At 41.7% G+C, this 22216-nt stretch overlaps 1 protein-coding gene across 2 annotated transcripts in view; it reads left to right on the forward strand.

The window, feature by feature from the left end:
* Positions 1 to 22216, forward strand: part of gab2 (GRB2 associated binding protein 2) — a 179542-nt gene that overhangs the window by 148982 nt on the left and 8344 nt on the right. Inside the window, exons 8-11 of one of the 2 annotated variants that reach the window (XM_036964907.2) lie at positions 733 to 1012; positions 4464 to 4554; positions 6383 to 6488; positions 10486 to 10608. In XM_036964907.2, the coding sequence (XP_036820802.2) occupies positions 733 to 1012; positions 4464 to 4554; positions 6383 to 6488; positions 10486 to 10608 (600 nt within the window). The remainder of the gene's footprint in view (positions 1 to 732; positions 1013 to 4463; positions 4555 to 6382; positions 6489 to 10485; positions 10609 to 22216) is intronic. The other variant, XM_090224048.1, reaches the window with a different exon arrangement.

Below are 22216 nucleotides of genomic sequence, written 5' to 3' on the forward strand. Positions count from 1 at the left end.
ACACCTTGATCACACTCTGCTTGGAAATGGGGCGGCAGGGTAGCCTAGTGGTTAGAGCGTTGGACTAGTAACAGACACCTTGATACATCTCACACTCTGCTTGGAAATGGGGCGGCAGGGTAGCCTAGTGGTTAGAGCGTTGGACTAGTAACAGACACCTTGATACATCTCACACTCTGCTTGGAAATGGGGCAGCAGGGTAGCCTAGTGGTTAGAGCGTTGGACTAGTAACAGACACCTTGATACATCTCACACTCTGCTTGGAAATGGGGCGGCAGGGTAGCCTAGTGGTTAGAGCGTTGGACTAGTAACAGACACCTTGATACATCTCACACTCTGCTTGGAAATGGGGCAGCAGGGTAGCCTAGTGGTTAGAGCGTTGGACTAGTAACCGACACCTTGATCACACTCTGCTTGGAAATGGGGCGGCAGGGTAGCCTAGTGGTTAGAGCGTTGGACTAGTAACAGACATCTTGATACATCTCACACTCTGCTTGGAAATGCTCCAACGAATGGTTTATGCACAGATTTGTGCCTTACGCATGATTGATAAACGAGGCCCCTGGACTGATTTTTATCATGCTGTTGATTTCTGATTGTTTGTTTTGTATGTGCTTTGTTTTTCCCACAATTATGGCTGCATATCTAAGATAATGATGTCGGAGATAGTGATGTCGGCGATGATCATGTCTAAGACAATCCCCATGACTTTCCCTATCTGTTTCATGTCAGAGAACAAAGGCCCCTCTGACACGTTCGGACAGCGGCGACTCGGAGGACAACTATGTGCCTATGAACCCAGGCTCATCTCCCCTCAACGCCGCGCAGGCGGACAGCCCCAAAAATATCTATATCCCCATGAGCCCCGGGCCGCACCACTTTGACTTCCCAGGGTTCTCAGCCACGCTACCTGCCCGGAAGGGAAGTACCGCCTCGCTGTGTCACCGACCGGGGAGGCTGAGTGACGTCACACCACCACCTATAAATCGCAACCTCAAACCCAACAGGAAATGTGAGTGTCATGTCTCAGTCTATATGAGGCGTTCAGTGTTTTGGGAATAAGGTGCCCAAAGTAAACGGCTCCTCAGTCTCAGTTGCTATATACAGTGGGGCAAAAAAAGTATTTAGTCAGCCACCAATTGTGCAAGTTCTCCCACTTAAAATGATGAGAGAGGCCTGTAATTTCCATCATAGGTACAATTCAACTATGACAGACAAAATGAGATTTTTTTTCTCCAGAAAATCATATCATCCCGTTAACGGGATTGCAGCCCTAAGAGGTTTTAAGAGACTCTGTCATGATACCAATATTATACATTTTTAGTTTTTATCATATTGGTTTTTTGGAACACTTTGTTTTCTGATTTCTGTCTCAATCTAACAACCCTCTTTCTGATTTCTGTCTAAACCCAACAACCCTCTTTCTGATTTCTGTCTAAACCCAACAACCCTCTTTCTGATTTCTGTCTAAATCTAACAACCCTCTTTCTGATTTCTGTCTCAATCTAACAACCCTCTTTCTGATTTCTGTCTCAATCTAACAACCCTCTTTCTGATTTCTGTCTAAACCCAACAACCCTCTTTCTGATTTCTGTCTAAACCCAACAACCCTCTTTCTGATTTCTGTCTAAACCCAACAACCCTCTTTCTGATTTCTGTCTAAACCCAACAACCCTCTTTCTGATTTCTGTCTAAACCCAACAACCCTCTTTCTGATTTCTGTCTCAATCTAACAACCCTCTTTCTGATTTCTGTCTAAGCCCAACAACCCTCTTTCTGATTTCTGTCTCAATCTAACAACCCTCTTTCTGATTTCTGTCTAAGCCCAACAACCCTCTACATTTAGATGTAATGTGTTTTCTGTCTAAACCCAACAACCCTCTTTCTGATTTCTGTCTAAATCTAACAACCCTCTTTCTGATTTCTGTCTAAATCTAACAACCCTCTTTCTGATTTCTGTCTAAGCCCAACAACCCTCTTTCTGATTTCTGTCTCAACCCAACAACCCTCTTTCTGATTTCTGTCTAAACCCAACAACCCTCTTTCTGATTTCTGTCTAAGCCCAACAACCCTCTTTCTGATTTCTGTCTAAACCCAACAACCCTCTACATTTAGATGTAATGTGTTTTCTGTCTAAACCCAACAACCCTCTACATTTAGATGTAATATGTTTTCTGTCTAAACCCAACAACCCTCTACATTTAGATGTAATATGTTTTCTGTCTAAACCCAACAACCCTCTTTCTGATTTCTGTCTCAACCCAACAACCCTCTTTCTGATTTCTGTCTAAGCCCAACAACCCTCTTTCTGATTTCTGTCTCAACCCAACAACCCTCTTTCTGATTTCTGTCTAAACCCAACAACCCTCTTTCTGATTTCTGTCTAAGCCCAACAACCCTCTTTCTGATTTCTGTCTCAACCCAACAACCCTCTTTCTGATTTCTGTCTAAACCCAACAACCCTCTTTCTGATTTCTGTCTCAACCCAACAACCCTCTTTCTGATTTCTGTCTCAACCCAACAACCCTCTTTCTGATTTCTGTCTCAACCCAACAACCCTCTTTCTGATTTCTGTCTAAGCCCAACAACCCTCTTTCTGATTTCTGTCTCAATCTAACAACCCTCTTTCTGATTTCTGTCTCAACCCAACAACCCTCTTTCTGATTTCTGTCTAAGCCCAACAACCCTCTTTCTGATTTCTGTCTAAACCCAACAACCCTCTTTCTGATTTCTGTCTAAGCCCAACAACCCTCTTTCTGATTTCTGTCTAAGCCCAACAACCCTCTTTCTGATTTCTGTCTAAACCCAACAACCCTCTTTCTGATTTCTGTCTAAATCTAACAACCCTCTTTCTGATTTCTGTCTAAGCCCAACAACCCTCTTTCTGATTTCTGTCTAAGCCCAACAACCCTCTTTCTGATTTCTGTCTAAGCCCAACAACCCTCTTTCTGATTTCTGTCTAAGCCCAACAACCCTCTTTCTGATTTCTGTCTAAGCCCAACAACCCTCTTTCTGATTTCTGTCTAAGCCCAACAACCCTCTTTCTGATTTCTGTCTAAATCTAACAACCCTCTTTCTGATTTCTGTCTAAGCCCAACAACCCTCTTTCTGATTTCTGTCTCAATCTAACAACCCTCTTTCTGATTTCTGTCTAAACCCAACAACCCTCTACATTTAGATGTAATATGTTTTCTGTCTAAGCCCAACAACCCTCTACATTTAGATGTAATATGTTTTCTGTTTTCTGTCTAAGCCCAACAACCCTCTACATTTAGATGTAATATGTTTTCTGTCTAAACCCAACAACCCTCTACATTTAGATGTAATATGTTTTCTGTTTTCTGTCTAAGCCCAACAACCCTCTACATTTAGATGTAATATGTTTTCTGTCTAAACCCAACAACCCTCTTTCTGATTTCTGTCTAAATCTAACAACCCTCTTTCTGATTTCTGTCTAAGCCCAACAACCCTCTTTCTGATTTCTGTCTAAGCCCAACAACCCTCTTTCTGATTTCTGTCTAAGCCCAACAACCCTCTTTCTGATTTCTGTCTAAGCCCAACAACCCTCTTTCTGATTTCTGTCTAAGCCCAACAACCCTCTTTCTGATTTCTGTCTAAGCCCAACAACCCTCTTTCTGATTTCTGTCTAAATCTAACAACCCTCTTTCTGATTTCTGTCTAAGCCCAACAACCCTCTTTCTGATTTCTGTCTCAATCTAACAACCCTCTTTCTGATTTCTGTCTAAACCCAACAACCCTCTACATTTAGATGTAATATGTTTTCTGTCTAAGCCCAACAACCCTCTACATTTAGATGTAATATGTTTTCTGTCTAAACCCAACAACCCTCTACATTTAGATGTAATATGTTTTCTGTTTTCTGTCTAAGCCCAACAACCCTCTACATTTAGATGTAATATGTTTTCTGTCTAAACCCAACAACCCTCTACATTTAGATGTAATATGTTTTCTGTCTAAACCCAACAACCCTCTACATTTAGATGTAATATGTTTTCTGTCTAAACCCAACAACCCTCTACATTTAGATGTAATATGTTTTCTGTCTAAACCCAACAACCCTCTACATTTAGATGTAATATGTTTTCTGTCTAAACCCAACAACCCTCTACATTTAGATGTAATATGTTTTCTGTCTAAACCCAACAACCCTCTACATTTAGATGTAATATGTTTTCTGTCTAAACCCAACAACCCTCTACATTTAGATGTAATGTGTTTTCTGTCTAAACCCAACAACCCTCTACATTTAGATGTAATATGTTTTCTGTCTAAACCCAACAACCCTCTACATTTAGATGTAATACGTTTTCTGTCTAAACCCAACAACCCTCTACATTTAGATGTAATACGTTTTCTGTCTAAACCCAACAACCCTCTACATTTAGAGAACAATTAGACAATTGAGAAGAAAATTAAGTTGTTTTGTTTGTTTATGTCCTCAGCCAAGCCGACACCTCTGGATCTGAGGAACAATGGCATCATTGATGAGCTCCCATTTAAGAGTCCAATCACCATGTCCTGGACACGACCCATGTGAGTCCCATATCAGTTATACTAGCTACCTGACCCATGTCCCATATCAGTCATACTAGCTACCTGACCCATGTCCCATATCAGTCATACTAGCTACCTGACCCATGTCCCATATCAGTCATACTAGCTACCTGACCCATGTCCCATATCAGTCATACTAGCTACCTGACCCATGTCCCATATCAGTCATACTAGCTACCTGACGCATGTCCCATATCAGTCATACTAGCTACCTGACCCATGTCCCATATCAGTCATACTAGCTACCTGACCCATTTCCCATATCAGTCATCCATCCTATTGGATCCAGACTGCTGTCACTCCAGTTAGTGTTTTTAGAGGTCTAAAGGTAGAACTTACAAACCTTATTTTAAAAAGATGAGTAGTGAGAACTGCAAGGATACGCTAGACTAAAACATGACATTTTTACATCTGCTTATCCAGAGCGACTTCCTGTCGGAGCGCTCACCATAACCGTTGTGTAATGGTCAAAACAGGTTATACAAAGTTTTATTTTAGTTACACTCACAGTCCTCTCTCTCCTCCCAGAACTCCCTGGTCTGAGTAGTACTGCCATAGGGGTCAGAATGTGGAGTCACTCACAGTCCTCTCTCTCCTCCCAGAACTCCCTGGTCTGAGTAGTACTGCCATAGGGGTCAGAATGTGGAGTCACTCACAGTCCTCTCTCTCCTCCCAGAACTCAGAACTCCCTGGTCTGAGTAGTACTGCCATAGGGGTCAGAATGTGGAGTCACTCACAGTCCTCTCTCTCCTCCCAGGCCTCCCTGGTCGGAGTAGTACTGCCATAGGGGTCAGAATGTGGAGTCACTCACAGTCCTCGCTCTCCTCCCAGGCCTCCCTGGTCTGAGTAGTACTGCCATAGGAGTCAGAATGTGGAGTCACTCACAGTCCTCTCTCTCCTCCCAGAACTCAGAACTCCCTGGTCTGAGTAGTACTGCCATAGGGGTCAGAATGTGGAGTCACTCACAGTCCTCGCTCTCCTCCCAGGCCTCCCTGGTCTGAGTAGTACTGCCATAGGGGTCAGAATGTGGAGTCACTCACAGTCCTCTCTCTCCTCCCAGAACTCAGAACTCCCTGGTCTGAGTAGTACTGCCATAGGGGTCAGAATGTGGAGTCACTCACAGTCCTCTCTCTCCTCCGAGGCCTCCCTGCTCGGAGTAGTACTGCCATAGGGGTCAGAATGTGGAGTCACTCACAGTCCTCGCTCTCCTCCCAGGCCTCCCTGGTCTGAGTAGTACTGCCATAGGGGTCAGAATGTGGAGTCACTCACAGTCCTCTCTCTCCTCCCAGAACTCCCTGGTCTGAGTAGTACTGCCATAGGGGTCAGAATGTGGAGTCACTCACAGTCCTCTCTCTCCTCCCAGAACTCCCTGGTCTGAGTAGTACTGCCATAGGGGTCAGAATGTGGAGTCACTCACAGTCCTCTCTCTCCTCCCAGGCCTCCCTGGTCTGAGTAGTACTGCCATAGGAGTCAGAATGTGGAGTCACTCACAGTCCTCTCTCTCCTCCCAGAACTCCCTGGTCTGAGTAGTACTGCCATAGGGGTCAGAATGTGGAGTCACTCACAGTCCTCTCTCTCCTCCCAGGCCTCCCTGGTCTGAGTAGTACTGCCATAGGGGTCAGAATGTGGAGTCACTCACAGTCCTCTCTCTCCTCCCAGGCCTCCCTGGTCTGAGTAGTACTGCCATAGGGGTCAGAATGTGGAGTCACTCACAGTCCTCTCTCTCCTCCCAGGCCTCCCTGGTCTGAGTAGTACTGCCATAGGGGTCAGAATGTGGAGTCACTCACAGTCCTCTCTCTCCTCCCAGTCCTATGAACTCAGGTGGCATGTCCTCCCAGCACTGTAGACCCATCTCCACCCAGAGTATCACCAGCACTGACTCCGCAGACAGCGAGGAGAACTACGTAGCCATGGTGAGTCCCTACAACAAATGTACCCTATACCCTATGTAGTTCACTACTTTTCATCAGTGCCCCATAGGGAATAGGGTGCCATTTGGGATTTAGGTTTACTGAGCTGACATACTGTAGTAGAGGACACAGGGCTATAAGTAGCACTATGTAGGGAATAGCCATTTGGGATGCAGACTTACTGAGCTGACATACTGTAGTAGAGGACACAGGGCTATAAGTAGCACTATGTAGGGAATAGCCATTTGGGACTGCAGCTCAGTGAATTATGTTTTGCCTTTGTGATAGGATATAATTCAACGTTTACCCATTAACTTGGCCTCAGTTTATCCTGGACATGTTCCTTGTAAACATTATAAACTTCCTGAGCATTGCCTTTGGAAAGTATTCAGACCCCTTGACTTTTTACACATTTTGTTACTTTACAGCCTTATCTACAATTCCATTGATTAAAAAATATATATATAAAATAATAATAATGATGTCATTATGGGGTATTGTGTGTAGATTGATGAGGGGGAAAAAAATGTAATCAATTTTAGAATAAGGCTGTAATGTAACAAAATGTGGAAAAAGTCAAGGGGTCTGAATACTGTATAGTGTATTTGTCTTGGTTAATGAGTGTTTTACCTTTGTGTGGGCCGCAGTTAGTCTTGAAGAGGGTTACTATGAAGTGGCTGAGGTATATCTACAGCCCAGAGTTACTAGGAAGTATCTGAGGTATATCTACAGCCCAGAGTTACTATGAAGTATCTGAGGTATATCAGGGTTACTAGGAAGTAGCTGAGGTATATCTACAGCCCAGAGTTACTATGAAGTATCTGAGGTATATCAGAGTTACTATGAAGTAGCTGAGGTATATCTACAGCCCAGAGTTACTATGAAGTATCTGAGGTATATCAGGGTTACTAGGAAGTAGCTGAGGTATATCTACAGCCCAGAGTTACTATGAAGTATCTGAGGTATATCAGAGTTACTATGAAGTAGCTGAGGTATATCTACAGCCCAGAGTTACTATGAAGTAGCTGAGGTATATCAGGGTTACTATGAAGTATCTGAGGTATATCAGGGTTACTATGAAGTAGCTGAGGTATATCTACAGCCCAGAGTTACTATGAAGTATCTGAGGTATATCAGGGTTACTATGAAGTATCTGAGGTATATCAGGGTTACTATGAAGTATCTGAGGTATATCTACAGCCCAGAGTAACTATGAAGTATCTGAGGTATATCTACAGCCCAGGGTTACTATGAAGTATCTGAGGTATATCAGGGTTACTATGAAGTATATGAAGTATATCAGGGTTTATATGAAGTATCTGAGGTATATCAGGGTTACTATGAAGTATCTGAGGTATATCAGGGTTACTATGAAGTATCTGAGGTATATCAGGGTTACTATGAAGTATCTGAGGTATATCAGAGTTACTATGAAGTATCTGAGGTATATCTACAGCCCAGAGTTACTATGAAGTATCTGAGGTATATCAGAGTTACTATGAAGTATCTGAGGTATATCTACAGCCCAGAGTTACTATGAAGTATCTGAGGTATATCAGGGTTACTATGAAGTATCTGAGGTATATCAGGGTTACTATGAAGTATCTGAGGTATATCAGGGTTACTATGAAGTATCTGAGGTATATCTACAGCCCAGAGTTACTATGAAGTATCTGAGGTATATCAGGGTTACTATGAAGTATCTGAGGTATATCTACAGCCCGGGGTTACTATGAAGTATCTGAGGTATATCAGGGTTACTATGAAGTATCTGAGGTATATCAGGGTTACTATGAAGTATCTGAGGTATATCTAGAGCCCAGGGTTTATATGAAGTATCTGAGGTATATCAGGGTTACTATGAAGTATCTGAGGTATATCAGGGTTACTATGAAGTATCTGAGGTATATCAGGGTTACTATGAAGTATCTAAGGTATATCTACAGCCCAGAGTTACTATGACGTATCTGAGGTATATCAGGGTTACTATGAAGTATCTGAGGTATATCAGGGTTACTATGAAGTATCTGAGGTATATCTACAACCCAGGGTTACTATGAAGTATCTGAGGTATATCAGGGTTACTATGAAGTATCTGAGTTATATCTACAGCCCAGGGTTACTTTGAAGTATATGAGGTATATCAGGGTTACTATGAAGTATCTGAGGTATATCTACAGCCCAGGGTTACTATGAAGTATCTGAGATATATCAGGGTTACTATGAAGTATCTGAGGTATATCTACAGCCCAGAGTTACTATGAAGTATCTGAGGTATATCAGAGTTACTATGAAGTATCTGAGGTATATCTACAGCCCAGAGTTACTATGAAGTATCTGAGGTATATCAGGGTTACTATGAAGTATCTGAGGTATATCAGGGTTACTATGAAGTATCTGAGGTATATCTACAGCCCAGAGTTACTATGAAGTATCTGAGGTATATCAGGGTTACTATGAAGTATCTGAGGTATATCAGTGTTACTATGAAGTATCTGAGGTATATCAGGGTTACTATGAAGTATCTGAGTTATATCTACAGCCCAGAGTAACTATGAAGTATCTGAGGTATATCTACAGCCCAGGGTTACTATGAAGTGTCTGAGGTATATCAGGGTTACTATGAAGTATCTGAGGTATATCTACAGCCCAGAGTTACTATGAAGTATCTGAGGTATATCAGGGTTACTATGAAGTATCTGAGGTATATCAGGGTTACTATGAAGTATCTGAGGTATATCTACAGCCCAGAGTTACTATGAAGTATCTGAGGTATATCAGAGTTACTATGAAGTATCTGAGGTATATCTACAGCCCAGAGTTACTATGAAGTATCTGAGGTATATCAGGGTTACTATGAAGTATCTGAGGTATATCAGGGTTACTATGAAGTATCTGATGTATATCAGGGTTACTATGAAGTATCTGAGGTATATCTACAGCCCGGGGTTACTATGAAGTATCTGAGGTATATCAGGGTTACTATGAAGTATCTGAGGTATATCAGGGTTACTATGAAGTATCTGAGGTATATCTAGAGCCCAGGGTTTATATGAAGTATCTGAGGTATATCAGGGTTACTATGAAGTATCTGAGGTATATCAGGGTTACTATGAAGTATCTGAGGTATATCAGGGTTACTATGAAGTATCTAAGGTATATCTACAGCCCAGAGTTACTATGACGTATCTGAGGTATATCAGGGTTACTATGAAGTATCTGAGGTATATCAGGGTTACTATGAAGTATCTGAGGTATATCAGGGTTACTATGAAGTATCTGAGGTATATCAGTGTTACTTTGAAGTATCTGAGGTATATCAGGGTTACTATGAAGTATCTGAGGTATATCAGGGTTACTATGAAGTATCTGAGGTATATCAGGGTTACTATAAAGTATCTGAGGTATATCAGGGTTACTATGAAGTATCTGAGGTATATATACAGCCCAGGGTTACTATGAAGTATCTGAGGTATATCAGGGTTACTATAAAGTATCTGAGGTATATCAGGGTTACTATGAAGTATCTGAGGTATATATACAGCCCAGGGTTACTCTGAAGTATCTGAGGTATATCAGGGTTACTATAAAGTATCTGAGGTATATCAGGGTTACTATGAAGTATCTGAGGTATATATACAGCCCGGGGTTACTCTGAAGTATCTGAGGTATATCTACAGCCCAGGGTTACTATGAAGTATCTGAGGTATATCTACAGCCCAGGGTTACTATGAAGTATCTGAGGTATATCAGGGTTACTATAAAGTATCTGAGGTATATCAGGATTACTATGAAGTATCTGAGGTATATCTACAGCCCAGAGTAACTATGAAGTATCTGAGTTATATCTACAGCCCAGGGTTACTATAACGTATCTGAGGTATATCAGGGTTACTATGAAGTATCTAAGGTATATCTACAGCCCAGGGTTACTATAAATGAATTCAAGTGTTACCCATGTGTGTTTACACTTCCCCTCTTCTTCTCTGTTCTCCATCAGCAGAACCCAGCGTCTACCTCCCCAGCTGTGAGTGGTACCAGCAGCCCCGCCCCTAGGAAGTGTGGCAATGTGGACTACTTGGCTCTGGACTTCCAGCCGGGCTCCCCCAGTCCACACAGAAAGGTACACACACACACACCCCCGCCACACTGATCCTCAACACGTCTGCCCCACAGGAGTGTGTGCTCAGCCCCCTCCTGTGCTCCCTGTTCACTCACGTCTCCAACTCAATCGTCGTGTTTGCTGACGACACAACAGGGGTTAGGCTTGATAACTAACAACAATGAGACGGCCTAAAGGGAGAAGGTGAGAGCCCTGGCGGAATGATGCCGGAAAAAAACAACCTCTCCCTCAACATCAACAAAATGAAGGAGCTGATAGTGGACGACAGGAGACGGCATCCACATCGACGGGCCGCAGTGGAGAGGGTCAAAACGCTTCGTTCCTCGGCGTATGCATCACTGAAGACCCAAAATGGCCCCCTTCACAACGACAGTGTGGGGAAGAAGGTGCAACAACACAGCTTCTACCTCAGGAGGCTGAAGAAATTCGTCTTTGCTTCTGAGACCCTCACAAACGTCTATGTTTGTTTTAATTTTTCCGTTATTTCACCAGGTAAGTTGACTGAGAACATGTTCTCATTTACAGCAACGACCTGGGGAATAGTTACAGGGGAGAGGATATGAATGAACCAATTGTAAACTGGGGATGATTAGGTAACGAGATTGGGAATTTAGCCAGGACACCGGGGTTAACACCCCTAGTCTTACGATAAGTGCCATGGGATCTTTAATGACCTCAGAGAGTCAGGACACCCGTTTTTACATCCCATCCGAAAAACAGTACCCTCCACAGGGCAATGTCCTCAATCACTGCCCTGGGACATTGGGATATTTTTTTTAGACCAGAGGAAAGAGTGCCTCCTACTGGCCCTCCAACATCACTTCCAGCAGCATCTGGTCTCCCATCCAGGGACTGACCAGGACCAACCCTGCTTAGCTTCAGAAGCAAGCCAGCAGTAGTATGCAGGGTGGTAATGCTGCTGACCAGGACCAACCCTGCTTAGCTTCAGAAGCAAGCCAGCAGTAGTATGCAGGGTGGTAATGCTGCTGACCAGGACCAACCCTGCTTAGCTTCAGAAGCAAGCCAGCAGTGGTATGCAGGGTGGTATGCTGGTAGAGAACAGAAGAAGAAGTGGACGAATAAACACACTCATTCAGGAACACGTGTATGCATTTGAAAGGCCTCAATTAATAAAAAAAAACATCATAAAATAACTTTGAGAGAGCATTCTGTTGGGTTGTATCACCGCCTGGTAAGGCAACTGCACCATCCACAAACGCAGGGCTCTCCAGAGGGTGGTGCAGTCTGCCCAACACACCACCGGGGGCAAACTACCTGCCCTCCAGGACACCTACAGCACCCGATGTCACAGGAAGGCCAAGAAGATCATCAATGACATCAACCACCCGAGCCACTGCCTGTTCACCCCGCTATCATCCAGAAGGCGAGGTCAGTACAGGTGCATCAAAGCTGGGACCGAGAGACTGAAAAACAGCTTCTATCTCAAGGCCATAAGCCTGTTAAACAGCCATCACTAGTCAGCTTCTATCTCAAGGCCATAAGCCTGTTAAACAGCCATCACTAGTCAGCTTCTATCTCAAGGCCATCAGCCTGTTAAACAGCCACCACCCTCTGAATCAGAGAGGTAAGAGGGGGGCTGTCTCAATCAACCCTCTGAATCAGAGAGGTAAGGGGGGGCTGTCTCAATCACCATCCTATATAACTACTGTCTATACACACCATCCTATATAACTACTGTCCATACACACCATCCTATATAACTACTGTCTATACACACCATCCTATATAACTACTGTCTATACACACCATCCTATATAACTACTGTCCATACACACCATCCTATATAACTACTGTCTATACACACCATCCTATATAACTACTGTCTATACTGTCCATACACACCATCCTATATAACTACTGTCTATACACACCATCCTATATAACTACTGTCTATACACACCAACCTATATAACTACTGTCTATACTGTCTATACACACCATCCTATTATAACTACTGTCTATACACACCATCCTATATAACTACTGTCTATACACACCATCCTATATAACTACTGTCTATACACACCCTCCTATATAACTACTGTCTATACACACCATCCTATATAACTACTGTCTATACACACCCTCCTATATAACTACTGTCTATACACACCATCCTATATAACTACTGTCTATACACACCATCCTATATAACTACTGTCTATACACACCATCCTATATAACTACTGTCTATACACACCATCCTATATAACTACTGTCTATACTGTCTACACACACCATCCTATATAACTACTGTCTATACTGTCTATACACACCATCCTATATAACTACTGTCTATACACACCATCCTATATAACTACTGTCTATACACACCATCCTATATAACTACTGTCTACACACACCATCCTATATAACTACTGTCTATACACACCATCCTATATAACTACTGTCTATACTGTCTACACACACCATCCTATATAACTACTGTCTATACTGTCTATACACACCATCCTATATAACTACTGTCTATACACACCATCCTATATAACTACTGTCTATACACACCATCCTATATAACTACTGTCTACACACACCATCCTATATAACTACTGTCTACACACACCATCCTATATAACTACTGTCTATACACACCATCCTATATAACTACTGTCTACACACACCATCCTATATAACTACTGTCTATACACACCATCCTATATAACTACTGTCTATGTCTATACACACCATCCTATATAACTACTGTCTATACACACCATCCTATATAACTACTGTCTATACACACCATCCTATATAACTACTGTCTATACTGTCTACACACACCATCCTATATAACTACTGTCTATACTGTCTATACACACCATCCTATATAACTACTGTCTATACACACCATCCTATATAACTACTGTCTATACACACCATCCTATATAACTACTGTCTATACTGTCTATACACACCATCCTGTATAACTACTGTCTATACTGTCTATAGACACCATCCTATATAACTGTCTATACACACCATCCTATATAACTACTGTCTATACACACCATCCTATATAACTACTGTCTATATACACCATCCTATATAACTACTGTCTATACACACCATCCTGTATAACTACTGTCTATACTGTCTATAGACACCATCCTATATAACTACTGTCTATACACACCATCCTATATAACTACTGTCTATATACACCATCCTATATAACTACTGTCTATACTGTCTATACACACCATCCTATATAACTACTGTCTATACTGTCTACACACACCATCCTATATAACTACTGTCTATACTGTCTATACACACCATCCTATAGAACTACTGTCTATACTCTCTATACACACCATCCTATATAACTACTGTCTATACTGTCTCTACACACCATCCTATATAACTACTGTCTATACACACCATCCTCTATAACTACTGTCTATACACACCATCCTATATAACTACTGTCTATACTGTCTCTACACACCATCCTATATAACTACTGTCTATACACACCATCCTATATAACTACTGTCTATATACACCATCCTATATAACTACTGTCTATACTGTCTACACACACCATCCTATATAACTACTGTCTATACTCTCTATACACACCATCCTATATAACTACTGTCTATACTGTCTATACACACCCTCCTATATAACTACTGTCTATACAGACCATCCTATATAACTACTGTCTATATACACCATCCTATATAACTACTGTCTATACTGTCTATACACACCATCCTATATAACTACTGTCTATATTGTCTACACACACCATCCTATATAACTACTGTCTATACTGTCTACACACACCATCCTATATAACTACTGTCTATACTGTCTATACACACCATCCTATATAACTACTGTCTATACACACCATCCTATATAACTACTGTCTATACACACCATCCTATAAAACTACTGTCTATACACACCCTCCTATATAACTACTGTCTATACACACCATCCTATATAACTACTGTCTATACACACCATCCTATATAACTACTGTCTATACTCTCTATACACACCATCCTATATAACTACTGTCTATACTGTCTATACACACCCTCCTATATAACTACTGTCTATACAGACCATCCTATATAACTGTGTCTATATACACCATCCTATATAACTACTGTCTATACTGTCTATACACACCATCCTATATAACTACTGTCTATATTGTCTACACACACCATCCTATATAACTACTGTCTATACTGTCTACACACACCATCCTATATAACTACTGTCTATACTGTCTATACACACCATTCTATATAACTACTGTCTATACACACCATCCTATATAACTACTGTCTATACACACCATCCTATATAACTACTGTCTATACAGACCATCCTATATAACTACTGTCTATACACACCATCCTATATAACTACTGTCTATAGACACCATCCTATATAACTACTGTCTATACACACCATCCTATATAACTACTGTCTATACACACCATCCTATATAACTACTGTCTATAGTGTCTATACAGACCATCCTATATAACTACTGTCTATATACACCATCCTATATAACTACTGTCTATACTGTCTATACACACCATCCTATATAACTACTGTCTATATACACCATCCTATATAACTACTGTCTATACACACCATCCTATATAACTACTGTCTATACTGTCTATACACACCATCCTATATAACTACTGTCTATATACACCATCCTATATAACTACTGTCTATACACACCATCCTATATAACTACTGTCTATACTGTCTATACACACCATCCTGTATAACTACTGTCTATACTGTCTATACACACCATCCTATATAACTACTGTCTATATACACCATCCTATATAACTACTGTCTATACACACCATCCTATATAACTACTGTCTATACTGTCTATACACACCATCCTATATAACTACTGTCTATATACACCATCCTATATAACTACTGTCTATACACACCATCCTATATAACTACTGTCTATACTGTCTATACACACCATCCTGTATAACTACTGTCTATACTGTCTATACACACCATCCTATATAACTACTGTCTATACTGTCTATACACACCATCCTATATTTTTTTATTTATTTATTTATTTATTTATTTTTTATTTTTTTTTTATTTTACCTTTATTAAACCAGGTAGGCAAGTTGAGAACAAGTTCTCATTTACAATTGCGACCTGGCCAAGATAAAGCAAAGCAGTTCGACAGATACAACAACACAGAGTTACACATGGAGTAAAACAAACATACAGTCAATAATAAAGTATAAACAAGTCTATATACAATGTGAGCAAATGAGGTGAGAAGGGAGGTAAAGGCAAAAAAAAGGCCTTGGTGGCAAGGTAAATACAATATAGCAAGTAAAACACTGGAATGGTAGTTTTGCAATGGAAGAATGTGCAAAGTAGAAATAAAAATAATGGGGTGCAAAGGAGCAAAATAAATAAATAAATTAAATACAGTTGGGAAAGAGGTAGTTGATAGGGCTAAATTATATGTGGGCTATGTACAGGTGCAGTAATCTGTGAGCTGCTCTGACAGTTGGTGCTTAAAGCTAGTGAGGGAGATAAGTGTTTCCAGTTTCAGAGATTTTTGTAGTTCGTTCCAGTCATTGGCAGCAGAGAACTGGAAAGAGAGGCGGCCAAAGAAAGAATTGGTTTTGGGGGTGACAAGAGAGATATACCTGCTGGAACGTGTGCTACAGGTGGGAGATGCTATGGTGACCAGCGAGCTGAGATAAGGGGGGACTTTACCTAGCAGGGTCTTGTAGATGACATGGAGCCAGTGGGTTTGGCGACGAGTATGAAGCGAGGGCCAGCCAACGAGAGCGTACAGGTCGCAATGGTGGGTAGTATATGGGGCTTTGGTGACAAAACGGATTGCACTGTGATAGACTGCATCCAGTTTGTTGAGTAGGGTATTGGAGGCTATTTTGTAAATTACATCGCCAAAGTCGAGGATTGGTAGGATGGTCAGTTTTACAAGGGTATGTTTGGCAGCATGAGTGAAGGATGCTTTGTTGCGAAATAGGAAGCCAATTCTAGATTTAACTTTGGATTGGAGATGTTTGATATGGGTCTGGAAGGAGAGTTTACAGTCTAACCAGACACCTAAGTATTTGTAGTTGTCCACGTATTCTAAGTCAGAGCCGTCCAGAGTAGTGATGTTGGACAGGCGGGTAGGTGCAGGTAGTGATCGGTTGAAGAGCATGCATTTAGTTTTACTTGTATTTAAGAGCAGTTGGAGGCCACGGAAGGAGAGTTGTATGGCATTGAAGCTTGCCTGGAGGGTTGTTAACACAGTGTCCAAAGAAGGGCCGGAAGTATACAGAATGGTGTCGTCTGCGTAGAGGTGGATCAGAGACTCACCAGCAGCAAGAGCGACCTCATTGATGTATACAGAGAAGAGAGTCGGTCCAAGAATTGAACCCTGTGGCACCCCCATAGAGACTGCCAGAGGTCCGGACAACAGACCCTCAGATTTGACACACTGAACTCTATCAGAGAAGTAGTTGGTGAACCAGGCGAGGCAATCATTTGAGAAACCAAGGCTGTTGAGTCTGCCGATGAGGATGTGGTGATTGACAGAGTCGAAAGCCTTGGCCAAATCAATGAATACGGCTGCACAGTAATGTTTCTTATCGATGGCGGTTAAGATATCGTTTAGGACCTTGAGCGTGGCTGAGGTGCACCCATGACCAGCTCTGAAACCAGATTGCATAGCAGAGAAGGTATGGTGAGATTCAAAATGGTCGGTAATCTGTTTGTTGACTTGGCTTTCGAAGACCTTAGAAAGGCATGGTAGGATAGATATAGGTCTGTAGCAGTTTGGGTCAAGAGTGTCCCCCCCTTTGAAGAGGGGGATGACCGCAGCTGCTTTCCAATCTTTGGGAATCTCAGACGACACGAAAGAGAGGTTGAACAGGCTAGTAATAGGGGTGGCAACAATTTCGGCAGATAATTTTAGAAAGAAAGGGTCCAGATTGTCTAGCCCGGCTGATTTGTAGGGGTCCAGATTTTGCAGCTCTTTCAGAACATCAGCTGAATGGATTTGGGAGAAGGAGAAATGGGGAAGGCTTGGGCGAGTTGCTGTTGGGGGTGCAGTGCTGTTGACAGGGGTAGGAGTAGCCAGGTGGAAAGCATGGCCAGCAGTAGAAAAATGCTTATTGAAATTTTCAATTATGGTGGATTTATCAGTGGTGACAGTGTTTCCTATCTTCAGTGCAGTGGGCAGCTGGGAGGAGGTGTTCTTATTCTCCATGGACTTTACAGTGTCCCAGAACTTTTTTGAGTTAGTGTTGCAAGAAGCAAATTTCTGCTTGAAAAAGCTAGCCTTGGCTTTTCTAACTGCCTGTGTATAATGGTTTCTAGCTTCCCTGAACAGCTGCATATCACGGGGGCTGTTCGATGCTAATGCAGAACGCCATAGGACGTTTTTGTGTTGATTAAGGGCAGTCAGGTCTGGGGAGAACCAAGGGCTATATCTGTTCCTGGTTCTAAATTTCTTGAATGGGGCATGTTTATTTAAGATGGTTAGGAAGGCATTTTTAAAAAATATCCAGGCATCCTCTACTGACGGGATGAGGTCAATATCCTTCCAGGATACCCCGGCCAGGTCGATTAGAAAGGCCTGCTCGCTGAAGTGTTTCAGGGAGCGTTTTACGGTGATGAGAGGAGGTCGTTTGACCGCTGACCCATTACGGATGCAGGCAATGAGGCAGTGATCGCTGAGATCTTGGTTGAAGACAGCAGAGGTGTATTTAGAGGGGAAGTTGGTTAGGATGATATCTATGAGGGTGCCCGTGTTTAAGGCTTTGGGGAGGTACCTGGTAGGTTCATTGATAATTTGTGTGAGATTGAGGGCATCAAGTTTAGATTGTAGGATGGCTGGGGTGTTAAGCATGTTCCAGTTTAGGTCGCCTAGCAGCACGAGTTCTGAAGATAGATGGGGGGCAATCAGTTCACATATGGTGTCCAGAGCACAGCTGGGGGCAGAGGGTGGTCTATAGCAGGCGGCAACGGTGAGAGACTTGTTTTTAGAAAGGTGGATTTTTAAAAGTAGAAGTTCAAATTGTTTGGGTACAGACCTGGATAGTAGGACAGAACTCTGCAGGCTATCTTTGCAGTAAATTGCAACACCGCCCCCTTTGGCAGTTCTATCTTGTCTGAAAATGTTGTAGTTTGGAATTAAAATGTCTGAATTTTTGGTGGTCTTCCTAAGCCAGGATTCAGACACAGCTAGAACATCCGGGTTGGCAGAGTGTGCTAAAGCAGTGAATAGAACAAACTTAGGGAGGAGGCTTCTAATGTTAACATGCATGAAACCAAGGCTATTACGGTTACAGAAGTCGTCAAAAGAGAGCGCCTGGGGAATAGGAGTGGAGCTAGGCACTGCAGGGCCTGGATTCACCTCTACATCGCCAGAGGAACATAGGAGGAGTAGAATAAGGGTGCGACTAAAAGCAATAAGAATTGGTCGTCTAGAACGTCTGGAACAGAGAGTAAAAGGAGGTTTCTGGGGGCGATAAAATAGCATCAAGGTATAATGTACAGACAAAGGTAAGGTAGGATGTGAATACAGTGGAGGTAAACCTAGGTATTGAGTGATGAAGAGAGAGATATTGTCTCTAGAAACATCATTGAAACCAGGAGATGTCATTGCATGTGTGGGTGGTGGAACTAATAGGTTGGATAAGGTATAGTGTGCAGGACTAGAGGCTCTACAGTGAAATAAGCCAATAAACACTAACCAGAACAGCAATGGACAAGACATATTGACATTAAGGAGAGGCATGCTTAGTCGAGTGATCAAAAGGGTCCAGTGAGTGGAGAGGTTGGTTTAGGGTCACGGCGATTTAGACAGCTAGCCAAGCCAACCGGTAGCAAGCTAGCATAGGATGGAGTCTGTTGTTAGCCACCTCTTGCGTTCGGTCAGTAGATTAGTGGGGTTCCGTGTGGTAGAGGGGATTAATCCAAATCACACAACAACAACAAAAATAAGAACAATAGATATAGTTATAGAGGCCCGAGAAGAAAACATAATAATTCAAATAAATAAATTGTCCGATTGTCTATTCAGATAGCAGCCGGAAAGACAGCTAACGGTTAGCGGGCCGCAGATGGGCGTTCCGGTAACGTCGCGACAGAGGAGCCAGCCGGATCTCCTTCAGGTAGATAACGTCGGCAGTCCGGTTGTGAAGGCCCGGTGGGGCTCCGCGTAGGCAGTGAAACGGGTCCGGATAGGTGACTGCAGCCCAGGAGTGAATGATGGAACTCAGGCGTGATTGACGGAGCTGGCTAGCACCGGAACAATCGATGTTTGCTCCGGAATCGACGAAAGCCGACTGTCACACGGATAGCAGCTAGCTAGCTGTGAGATCCGGGTATGAATGTCCAGAGAGCAGTTGAAATCCAGGGACATGGAGAGAAAAATTGGTCCGGTATGTTCCGTTCCGAGCCGCGCTGCGCCGTACAAAACTGGCGATAGATTTTCGATAGACAGCCGATGACCACAAACCGTGGTTAGCTTCTGATTAGCTTCTGGGCTAGCTCCTGGCTAGCTTCTGGCTAGTTTCTGGCCAGCCTCCTGGAGTTTCTGGCTAGCTTCCTGAAGGATTGCAGATCTGAGGTAAATAATACTTTTTTATAAATATAAATTGGTGAGGCTGGTTGCAGGAGAGTGTTTAGAAGATGAGTTGATGGAAAATAAAAATAAAATGTATGTGAAAAAAGTTGTAAATATATATATATACAGGACACGACAAGACGAGGACAAAAGACGTCTGAACTGCTATGCGATCTTGGAGTAGTCTATAACTACTGTCTATACTGTCTATACACACCATCCTATATAACTACTGTCTATATACACCATCCTATATAACTACTGTCTATACACACCATCCTATATAACTACTGTCTATACTGTCTATACACACCATCCTATATAACTACTGTCTATATACACCATCCTATATAACTACTGTCTATACACACCATCCTATATAACTACTGTCTATACTGTCTATACACACCATCCTATATAACTACTGTCTATACACACCATCCTATATAACTACTGTCTATACTGTCTATACACACCATCCTATATAACTACTGTCTATACACACCATCCTATTATAACTACTGTCTATACTGTCTATACACACCATCCTATATAACTACTGTCTATACACACCATCCTATATAACTACTGTCTATACACACCATCCTATATAACTACTGTCTATACACACCATCCTATATAACTACTGTCTATACTGTCTATACACACCATCCTATTATAACTACTGTCTATACACACCATCCTATATAACTACTGTCTATACACACCATCCTATATAACTACTGTCTATACACACCATCCTATATAACTACTGTCAATACACACCATCCTATATAACTACTGTCTATACTGTCTATACACACCATCCTATTATAACTACTGTCTATACACACCATCCTATATAACTACTGTCTATACACACCATCCTATATAACTACGGTCTATACACACCATCCTATATAACTACTGTCTATACTGTCTATATACACCATCCTTTATAACTACTGTCTATATACACCATCCTATATAACTACTGTCTATACACACCATCCTATATAACTACGGTCTATACACACCATCCTATATAACTACTGTCTATACACACCATCCTTTATAACTACTGTCTATATACACCATCCTATATAACTACTGTATATACACACCATCCTATATAACTACTGTCTATACTGTCTAGACACACCATCCTATATAACTACTGTCTATACACACCATCCTATATAACTACTGTCTATACTGTCTATATACACCATCCTATATAACTACTGTCTATACTGTCTATACACACCATCCTATATAACTACTGTCTATACACACCATCCTATATAACTACTGTCTATACACACCATCCTATAAAACTACTGTCTATACACACCATCCTATATAACTACTGTCTATACACACCATCCTATATAACTACTGTCTATACACACCATCCTATAAAACTACTGTCTATACACACCATCCTATATAACTACTGTCTATATACACCATCCTATATAACTACTGTCTATACACACCATCCTATATAACTACTGTCTATATACACCATTCTATATAACTACTGTCTATACACACCATCCTGTATAACTACTGTCTATACTGTCTATACACACCATCCTATATAACTACTATCTATACACACCATCCTATATAACTACTGTCTATACACACCATCCTGTATAACTACTGTCTATACACACCATCCTATATAACTACTGTCTATACTGTCTATACACACCATCCTATATAACTACTGTCTATATACACCATCCTATATACAGTGCCTTGCGAAAGTACTCGGCCCCCTTGAACTTTGCGACCTTATGCCACATTTCAGGCTTCAAACATAAAGATATAAAACTGTATTTTTTTGTGAAGAATCAACAACAAGTGGGACACAATCATGAAGTGGAACGACATTTATTGGATATTTCAAACTTTTTTAACAAATCAAAA

Source organism: Oncorhynchus mykiss, chromosome 27 (assembly GCF_057628025.1).
Source record: "Oncorhynchus mykiss isolate SJ-2025 chromosome 27, ASM5762802v1, whole genome shotgun sequence".
In the NCBI taxonomy this organism is placed as follows: domain Eukaryota; kingdom Metazoa; phylum Chordata; class Actinopteri; order Salmoniformes; family Salmonidae; genus Oncorhynchus; species Oncorhynchus mykiss.